This window comes from Semicossyphus pulcher, unplaced genomic scaffold (assembly GCF_022749685.1).
Source record: "Semicossyphus pulcher isolate SPU_LCO1_2020_fin unplaced genomic scaffold, fSemPul1.0.p SCAF_4, whole genome shotgun sequence".
Taxonomy (NCBI): Eukaryota; Metazoa; Chordata; class Actinopteri; order Labriformes; family Labridae; genus Semicossyphus; species Semicossyphus pulcher.
Window position 1 is genome coordinate 17,793,913 of NW_027211715.1, and position 11,028 is coordinate 17,804,940.

Here is an 11,028-nt window from a genome sequence, read left to right on the forward strand (position 1 = left end):
GCCCTACTTTTAACTGGACTCTGATGATTATCTAGTCCATGGCGAGTGTTCAGCTCTCTAACTAAATAGCTTCTATTGTGTCAGACTTTGTCCTGCATAATTAACCACAGTCAAACAGTCACTACTGGATAATCTCCAAACAGAGTAATCTGAAAACTTCACATTGTATTTTGTCAAATCAAAATGATGGATGAAGTGTGAAAGAAGATTGCCCTTTTCCTTCAGCAGCTAAGAAGAGTAGGTTAAACAGGAAAATTACAGATCTGTTTTCATACTGTACAATCACGTTTTTTCAATGCTAATTTAATGTCAGATTTTTTTAGTTAAACAGGCTGTGAAAGGATACAGATAGCAACTCAGAGTTTCAGACACATGCAAATCTCCAAAGGCCTGACTAGTTGTGTCCTATCTGACAGAAACCCTCTGTGCATATCTGCCCTCCAGTCTGCCGTATAAGTTGGATCGTATCGACTGAATCGATTGCAAACCCAGATGAGTCTATGAGTTGTGCTTATCAATGGACCCCATTAAACACTTGTCACCCCTGGGGAATTTCTTTGACAATGCAAGTCATTGTCAGCAGACAGCAGTCTGACTAATCAATGAGTGCTTAATTACATCTGGTGCACAGTCCAAAGGTGCAGTAAAACAATATGCCCGCCCGCACAGTCAGTGTCATCCTTTGTAGAGACAGATGGTACTTTAGTCAGCGACATTGCGAGGATGCACTCACAAAAGAATTTGGGTCTTAGCAGGAAATGTCAACAGTTGGAGCGTGTGACGAAACAAATGTGACAAGACAAGATAAGAATGTCATTTGGATTTCACTCTAAAAAACAATTAGACTTCTCTTATCACGTTCATGAATCTCTGCCTCTTGACACAATACACCACAATAGGCCAAGACTTAATGTTTACAGATTAACACAGTCGTCTATTCTCTACCATGATTTTGCATTGTCCACAGAGGCATAAAAAGATGATCTCAACCACTAAAACTATTTTTGCACACAGGGTTTCATGAAAATGTGCATGTTGCTCTTTATACTACCTAAAGCAATCAGTGCCGTCTGCGTGATACCTTAAGAAAATAGTCATAATGTTGAAGTTGCAGGCTACTACATAGCCGGGGTCACCCTCATACAGTATGTTATCTTTAAGCAGAGACAGAAAAAGGCTTTTAATGGTTTAAAGCAGCTCCGTGTCAGAGGACCTGTTGGATGAGACACCTACTGTATGTAAATCTATAGGCCATCACTGACTTGATCAGCATACAGCTGACAACAAAGTGAATTAAGCCTCATCTAAATGGAAATGAGGTTTTATACCTTTGGCAAACAGCTTACATAACCAGTGTCTATTTTAATAAACCAATTAGATTTTATTCTGTGCTATACTTACACCACAAAATAAAATCTTTGCTTTATGAAAATGTACATGGGCTGCAAACAGCTGTCAACCTAAAGGAGGTAAAAGGAGGGCGCGAAACCTCAGTGAGTTATAGTTCCGCAGAAATTTAACGTGATAACGTCGGCTTCAAATACCGTGTTTCGGCCGTTCAATCTGGTTTAAGAGGAGTAGAAAAGACATAGGCTGTCATATAAGACCATTTCAATAGCTTTGAGAAATACACATGCCTGTCCAACACGCAATCCGTGCAGCAGGAGCATATACACGAGTCGTCTCCAATTTCCCTCCTGTCATTGGCATCACTGATATCAGCCTGAATGTATGAGAAACAGCAGCTCATTCTGTAAGCCTTACTGATGCTTTAAGAAAGCACACTGTCTTATCAAGTGTGGATATGGGAGCTACACCTACTGTAAAAACAATATGTCATGGACCCAGTTAGATGAACCTGGAAATTGGTGGTTTTTTTATTTTCAAATATAATTGTTTGACAGTTAAAGACAGCAGCATCCTGTCCTCGCCAAACAGTAGCTTTAAATGATAACTGTTCTATTTTAAAATACAATGGTAAAATGGTGAGGTCTGAATGAAAAGAGGAAAACTTGCAATGTGCATTAAGATTGCTAAATACTGCAATGATAATATGACATATAGTACATAAGCAAGTACTGAAGTGTGTATATTAACTATACCTTTACAGCTCCTATACACTTCTGCTGTTCGGCATGTTTTACACAGTACTCAATTTTGTAACATGTCCTCTTCCCTCCTTCCAAAATAATTCCAAATAGAAGTGATGATATTTTTCATTATACGGTCTCATTTTCCTGCTCTTCCATCCCTCCTCAGCCTTTATTCTGGCTACCCTCGCAGTCACCACCTAATTGACAACAATTAATTTTAGTATAGCTGTCAGTTAGCTGGGACTTCCTCTGATTGGCTAAATGGTCTGAATGCATAGCGTGATTACTTAAGACATTTTTTCACATTCATTCTGAGCATTAGTCTTTTGCCATTTGTTCATCTTGCAAGTTTATATTGCAATGAAAATAATAATCAGATTTATGTTGCAGCCATAATGCTGATGATTCAACGTGCGAATGAAACCGCTCCACTATTTTGTGTGCACATTTTAATTCCTTCCGTCGCAAACCAACACTGGATTAAGAAAAGTACAGCCTTTTTTTCAGCTGTCTTGGAAAGGCCACAAAGGCCGTGTGGATTTAGGGCCTGTGTCCACTAACAGCAAATGTTATTTGCGCTGGCGCCGCCACCGACCGAGATTTCAGTGCGTGTCTCACCGGCGCTTACTGTTGCTAGGTTACGAAAGTTGTCTGCCAGCTCCTCCGCTTCCCTTGGTAGTGATCGTTAAGTCGTTTTTAAATTGCTCATTATGCTAAATATTTGCTTTTATTCAAGGACATTTTATAAAGAAAACGTAAAAACAATGGAAAGGAATCGTGTCCTGGCAGAAGCTCTAGACCTGGAAATTGTTGTTGTTAGTGGACACAGGCCCTTAAGTGTTATTAAAGACAGAATCACTTCCATTCCGTTCCACAGGTTTGCAATCATCAGAAAACCATCCAACAATAATCGCGTCTCAGTACAGGCATACACATCGAGTATACAGTGAAAGAACTATTATAAACTAATAACAAGTTTCACTTTAAAGTACAAGGCGCACAAAATTTGTGATGCTTAAACGAAACAGCAACAGGGCATTAATTTGACATTAGCTGGCAAACATCAATTCATCCCCCTTTCTAACTTTAGTAATGCATTTACTGGAAAGAGATTAATATCAATTCCATAAATCATTCAGGAGATACATCCGGAGCCAGAGACACTGGTATGTTAGCTGATCTCAGTGTGGGAGCTCTGCGCCCATTAATCAATGTCTGAGCTCCTCTGGCCATGTCATCTGGGGAAAAAGGCAAATTTATAAAAAGGCCAATCGCCACACTGATATCTCAGCACGATGCTCCTTATATAGCAAGTGTTTAGATCGTTATGCACCGCTACTATATATGCACTCACCTTCACATGCCTCTTGAGTACAGTGAAACAAAACTGTAGATAAGCTTCCCTATTTCATTATTAATGGCTTAGGCCATGCGGCAACTCTAAGAAAATGTTATTCACATCTCGTCTGCTGCCTGGTAACTATTTGAAAACTTACCGTATAAAAGCTAACAGTAAAAAATCTACTTAGAAGAACAGCATTGACAATGACACCAAGGCTGGACTGAAAGTAAACATAGTGATGTTAAAGCTCATCTCAGTCTGCAAAAATAAAAAGGCCTTCTCTGTGGAAATATGAAATCTGAGTGCCATCACAACCTAATCTCCACACAGAGATTCAGTCCCAGCTGACTCACTGACTCCCTGTTTTACTTGTGTGCTCGAGTGTGCGGCTCTGACCAATACTTTGTTTTTATTCTTTGTGAGAAAAAGTAGCAAACAAAAGGTCTTTAACTAATGATGCTGGAGCAAAGTAACTTCATATGGTATCCCCAGCTTCAACTAAAGAGGAAAAGGTAACATTCTGATCACTCTTTCAAGCAAACATAATGGATTTTAAAAAGCTGGCCACATGGCTAAACTCATGACAAAGTTTGTTGGTCAGTCAGTAATCATTAAAGAAAGAAATCACATCATTTCTGTATAAAAGGTGGTTCAATGGGGTTCAATGTCCTGCCCAAGGACGCTTCAACATGTGACAGGGCAGTCAGGGATCAAACCCCCAACCTTCCGATTTAGATAGAGAACCAACTCTACCACTGAGCCACAGCCACAGCACAATGAGTACCATCCCCATATACAATACAATATAATGTATACATAACAGCATAATGATATAAATAGATCGTCTCCAAATGATAATTTGTTTTTCAGATGTGAAGAGACCAGGGAGAACATAATGTCGGTAGGTAATTAAGATGCATGAAAATTGGTTTTTGACTTTTAGTTATTCATATAAGAGACTCTAAGATCCTAGCGCTTGTATCTAAATATAATACATATTATATATTAATATATATGAACTTGTCCTTTATGATACAGTTGCAAATATATGTATTAGAGCTCTTACATCGACAGACTCACAGTTGGTTTATAAACCCTAAAAACTCAATCATTTATGCTTTAGATGGCTTTTGGTTTTATATTCATTTCCTGATACAGCTTCGTAGTTCTATTGGCTGGATTCTCTGACCCTGCCTAAACTGTTCACCTAAGAGTGTCGTATTATTTAAATGTAAAGCTCTTTGATTTGAAAGTAACACAGACTGTAAATAAAGCTCATATAAGCACCAGTTGTACTGCTTCTACTTGTAATAGCATTATTGTGGGCTTATATCCTGATTAGAAAATGCTAATGGTTAGTGTTAATGGACTGTGCAGTCCTGACAGAAAGCATGTCAAACATGTGAAGCCTGATATGTGAAAGCTCGCCTTCCAACTGCTAATTTCCTGTTAATTCTCAGACTATATAAATACGCCACAGCTAATGACCAGAGACTGTGGAATAGAATAAGCAGCCTGATGAGGTCGAATAAATACGATGGTCCTAATTCATACAAAGATTTGAAATCCAAAAAAAGGACCTTGATGTCAGCTCGAGTTTGAACAGGCAGCCAATGCAATGAGGATGAAATTTGTGTTCAGCGGTCAAATTTATTTGTTTTAGCTGTAATGAGAATTCTAATTTGATCAAGCTGGAGGTGTTTGGTGGAAATTTGAGGCTGGCAGCATTTAAATAATCCAATTCTGCTGAAACAAAAGAGTGTGTGTGAGTTTCTCTATCTGCTACGGATAGGATGGGTTTGATTCTCGTCGCCAGTGCAGCTTTTGTACTATGAGATGCAAAACACAGAGAAATCAGATGCTGCAAAACTGCAAGGCAATCAGAATTAAGGATGATGTGTGAAAATAGCTGTATTGGTCTGACAAAAGGAACAGTATCTGCATTCAGAATGGACAAAGACATGAGACACAAAACATGCTATATATTTCAAAATATGCATGATGCTGCTGCAAGCTAAAAGCTTTCCCACAATAATTAAATGGTCCCCTACTTTGGCCTTTATTATAATGTTCAGGTTTGTTTTTCCTAGTTTGTATTAGAATGTTAGTTAGGTTGAAGAATTTGTCAATGTGTGTTTTGTGACTGAAACGACCAACACGATCTATAAAATCCAACATACTCTCTGTAAAACATCCACTTCTTTAATGTCCTGTACTGTTTGTTTTATCGCTGTCTCTGGATGAGTGATGCCTACACAAAATCCAGCACTGGAGCTTGTAATTATTTTCAGCCCCTGACAGTGACACTTTTCACCAACACGAAAAGAGCAATAAAGAACAATACAACAATGTCATGGATCACCACTTTAACTCCCACCATATTTTTCTGATATGTCGCCTGACAAGTTTTCTACTCACCACTCTCAAAGCAAGCATCAAAAACCAGATGTCCTTTCCGTAGAGCTCCTGAGTAACCTGGTGGGCTCACCGTCAATTTGTTCACATTCCCCACCAAGGCATCTTCCCCTCCAGCTTCACTGCCTGAAACACATGTTTTTTTAAGTAAGCATAAGATGAGTCTCGCTTTTATTCAAAGCTGTAAAAATGTGTAATATAAGCTTTTTCTAATTCTATAGATTAGTCTTTCAAACTTTCTGTCACCACTTAAAGTAAAATAGGGGTAAAATATGAAAATAAAAATAGTCTCTAAGATACACTGTCAATACATTACATTTTTCTAATGGTGAGTTTAGACACTTTAAACTATAAACTAACCTGTCAATTTGCATCAAAAAAGGGGAAAATACAGATTAAAAAGCATATAAACTTTGGAAGAAATAAACTATGTATACATATATATATATATATATATATATATATATATAAATTGTAAAATAAATGACATTTGCACGAAAGCATATGGCCATATAATTGCTTACATTAATGAAAGGAAAAACTTTATACTTTGGAAAAAGTTATAGTAACTGCTTAAATACTTTTTGTGAACAAGCAAATACATTTCAACATGGTTGAAAATTAGTTCTCTTATAACATTTGGGGACATTGCCTTCACCAGGTCGTTACAAATGGCCTTTACCTACTTTGTACATGGTACTGTTTTTGTACTTGGCTCGTGTTATGTTTGTTTCTTTTATGATGTTTTCTATGTATTTGCATTTGTATTGTTTATGTTTATGTATTCATACAAGAGTTTTTTTTATTTCTAAAAATAGTTAAAACTATTATTCAAAAACAATATCTTTTTTTTTTCAAATATCATTTTAATATATTTTGTCACTTTGCTATATGTATTTTAGTACCTAAGATCCAAACTCACATGAAGTTACTAGTAAAAACTGAAATAAATAAATAAATGAACAAACAAACCCCTAAATGAAAAACTAAATGATTTACTTCATAAGGGTACATGCACTTGAATTGCTTCTCTTAAATGTGTGTTTATATGCATATTTAAGACAAAAAAAACCCAAAACATTTTTTACGACATATGAGGCATAAGCACAATGGAGAATAAGAATAAAAAACTAAACGTATGCTATTTCACAAGTGTGATGGACTTTAAAGATGTAAAGGATCCCAAACGTTTATTTTGTCTGGTATTAGTCCTCGAATTCAAGTGTTTCCATTCATTTTTGGTTCAAATCTCTGTTAATCATCAATATAGAGGTGGTAACTGTTTACGGATACGGCTTAAATGTTTGATGGCGACAGACAAAGAGCACGTTTAGGCGAAAGTAACTTCAGGTACAGGTGTTGTGTTTTACTCCGTTTCCCGGTGGTATAAGCTCAACCTTACGTCAACCTGCTTCTCTTAACCCTAAACTTACCTCTACCCTGACCATAACCTCGGAGGGCACCGCAACAGGAAACATTATCTAACACGGGACCACACTACAACACAACACCTGCAATTGTTTGCTAATTAGCTAAACAGCAGTTCAGTTGAGGAGCTATCCCTGACGACTCCTTGTAACACAGCTAACTTACGTTAGCAAATACTAAGAGTCAATGCACCTGCACTTATATTACGACGAAGTGGTAAACGATAATAAGCCAGCAATTTAACGAAGTCTTTTCATGAGGTACATTACATAGGTGTCGTTAATTATATCGTTAGCAAACGTCTGTAGCAGCATAGCTAGCTAATAACAATCTGGTGACATGACTGTTGTTTACATCTTGTGTGCTAGCTAGAATGTTAGCACACTTCACGTTAGCGACATAATAAAGACACGCAGCAAGCCCGAAGCATGCAACTATAATTTGTCAGACAACTGGGCCTCATTAGCTTCCTTCTCGTGTACAGCAATGAAGGGGAAGCCAGGTAAGGTTCATATTTACACACCAGTTTCGACGTCTCTTACAGTGTTTTCCTCCATCTTCCTTTCCATTCTGTTACAGAGCTGCCGACGCTCTCTGTGTGTTTCCAAGGCAACGGAGCAGGAGGAAGAGGGAGAGGCGCTGTCATCTCCATCAGCACAGTGCTGCAGACTCACAAGACTTCCGTAAACATAAATGTAAGTTAAGCCAAGTGTATTTGTTGAATTATATGCACCAAAATGACAGACGCAGATATTTCATTGGTTTTGATGATTTACGCAGTTACATCTTAGTGCATAGATCATAACGGCAACTGCAAACATATAAGGAAAAACGTGCTGAATACAGTCATTTTCAGAATGACAGATTCCTTAAAGCTGTCAGCTCGGGAAAACCCAAAAAGAAAAACGCTCTAAAATGAACAATATAAATAGCCTATTTTATAGGGAAAAATTTAATATGCTTGTGTTCAACAAAGTATACTTTTACATTTGCATTCTGCAAGCAATACTGAACTAGAAATGACTGCTATTACACTGCCTGTAACCTGTAATCAGTAAATTGTACACGCCTCAGTTTTTATTGCAGCCATACCTGCATTTTAAATGGTATTTTCAGAGAAAAAAGCCAATCATTGCAGGCAGCAGCAAGGGATTCGGAATTATCCTGTAGATTGATTAAAGCTGGAGGTTTTCTAGACAATTGGAGCATAGATGTCATCAAGGCCAATCAAGCCTGGCCCTATTCCTTTCCCATTACAAAGGCTGCACCTGATTAAGTACATCAAATGAGCAGCCGCACAACTCCTGGAGCAAGAGGCATACAGGCTGCTGCTAATTTTCAGGTTATAAGCTGTGTGTAACAGGACCAAATGAATAAGACCAGGGAGAGGGCAATGATTTTTCTCTCTGTGTGTGATCTGTATTTGATGGCAAGCATCAACAGGCCGCTGAGTGGATAGGTCGGACTGATTATTTCTCAGATGACGGGAAGAGAATACAGAGGTGCTGTGTAATATTTCGTTAAAATTGAAAATTGAATAGCTGTCCTCCATGCTATGTCATTCCTTTAACACTATGCCAATTAAAGAGCTCTATGGTGGTACAATCATTCATTTTCAAGGGGGAGATTGAAATTGAATTATGGCGCATGAGAAGAATGAATTAGATGCGCTACATGTTTCTCTTGTTTCTTAGCGCTCGTCAAATAGAGAGACTGCATAGGAGTATTTGAATAAAGCACAAGATGCTGGCACTTTAGATGCTGTTTCTAACCTGATCTTAAGGCTGAAACTCACATTAAGTTGATGGTTTGTGACAAACAATATTAGTACAGATATAACAAAACAAATATGATCCATGATCCAGTCAGATATGGTCATTTTGAATAACTCTTTCGTAAACTATGATATGTTTATATTCAGGAAAAACTGAAATGAAGGGGACTTTTTATCTAATAACATACATATGTTTAAAGCAACTTATTACAAAGAATACGTTGTAATATGTGACACTGTGCGTAAACAATACATGATATAATTCATTGAAAAAACTCTTTACCTCATTACTGTTGTAAAAATGGAAAGGAGTTCTTCTGAAGTCATTTTCTTTTAAAGTTTTATTTCCTAAATGGGCCTGTCCTCCTTTAAAACATGCCTGAAGTAGGAGAAAAAATAGCAACACTTTTGAAAATAACCCCTCTCCTTCCTGCTCAAGTACCACTGCAGGCATGCAGTATGTTTCTTGTCATGATGCCTGCAAAGTGCAGCGATGATTTAATGAAGACATCTTTCACCGGAAAACAGAATAACATGAAAGAAACGTACGGTCCACATCGCGGTCTCTCAAATTTTAATTATCTCTCTGGAGAGTGCATTTTTACATGCTTATCACAACATGTTTGACCTCTGATTTCTGCACATATGAATGTGCTTCACATGTAGAAATACCTGTCAGGGATTAAAACAGAATCTACGCAAACATTAAGACATCTGGGTTATTTTAAGCGTGTGTGGCTGCTGATTGTAGGACACACGGCACCATCGCAATCTCGTGCAGAACATATCAGAAAGCCCCATGGGGAAATAGTAGCTTTGGCACTACGCAGGTATTTTTAAGCCTTGCTTTTCACTCTCTCAGAAAGATACTGTTTCTTCTAAACTGTAAAACGATCAAAAAAGTCAGCGTTTGTAGCTCAGTACCATAACAGGAAAAAGACACGAACGAATGTCTTGTTTATGTTTCTAGCCTGAAGCTAGATGTGTGTACAGTATGTATGTGTGTGTGTGTGTGTGTGTGTGTGTGTGTGTGTGTCAAGGGAGTAGATCTATTTTTTGTATTAGATGTATCTGTATTCCGGCAAGTACAGGGAAACCCTTTTTACTCCCGTCAGCTTAGGACTTACACACATAAAGTCCATCATCAATGAAGGAGGAAGTCATGCAAAAATCACAACACAAGTGGCAGCGAGTTGGCGACCGGTGGTTGTGAGATGCAAGGCATGGGGGGGGGTGGGAGGGGGACCAACCGGCAGTACACAGAGAATCACTATGGTGACAGCAATCAGGGGGGCTCATGGGAGTGGGGCTTGGTCAGAGAGGAAGGCTTGAGAGGCAGCTGACTGAGGAATCAGCCCTCACTCTGGATGATTCAACTGACAGCTCCCCCTCCCCGGGCTCTGCCGGACCAGCCGTCCCCAGAGAGCGCCGGCTTTACAGAGCGGGGATGTGGCTAGCAGCCGTTTTCTGAGGGGAAAAAATGGAACTGAAGCCAAGACGGCACAACGGTGCTGTAAAAACAGAGATGCCGTTGATGATACTTTCAGATATCCTGCTACATAAAACGTTACGGAGGAATTGTGCTAATGTAAAAACATGTTAACAGTATTTCAGGCCACATCCTTGATAAGTGCGAGTCTCTCTGCATATTTCACATCTTCCTGTTTTACATAAACATCCATTAAAAATAACAGTTAGCTGACACTTCCTCTTCTTGTTACCCCTTCTCTCGCCCATTAATCGTCACCCTCTTTTCTCTCTATTTCTGTCACTTCCTCTGTCTCTCTGTCCCTTTCTCCCTTCCTATCTGCTTATCCTGGACAGCGTCCACCTAAACAGATGGTCCAGTGTCAATAGGCTGCTATTAACTGGCCGCTCTCCCCGCTCTGATCCAAGACAGCAGAAAAAAGCGCATTCAAAGCACTGGGAATAACTCATTCGCCACGCTGATGGAGCTTCGAGTGCGACACCACTAA

At 38.7% G+C, this 11,028-nt stretch overlaps 1 protein-coding gene across 1 annotated transcript in view; it reads right to left on the reverse strand.

The window, feature by feature from the left end:
• The window catches only part of LOC138607697 (cytosolic carboxypeptidase 6-like), a 285,563-nt gene extending 277,684 nt beyond the window's left edge, over nt 1–7,879 (reverse strand). Inside the window, exons 1-2 of the mRNA XM_069680335.1 lie at nt 7,802–7,879; nt 5,854–5,976 (exon numbers count right to left, since the gene is read on the reverse strand). Of these exons, the coding sequence (XP_069536436.1) occupies nt 5,854–5,976; nt 7,802–7,847 (169 nt within the window). The 5' untranslated portion in view covers nt 7,848–7,879. The remainder of the gene's footprint in view (nt 1–5,853; nt 5,977–7,801) is intronic.
• Nucleotides 7,880–11,028: the final 3,149 nt, after the last annotated feature.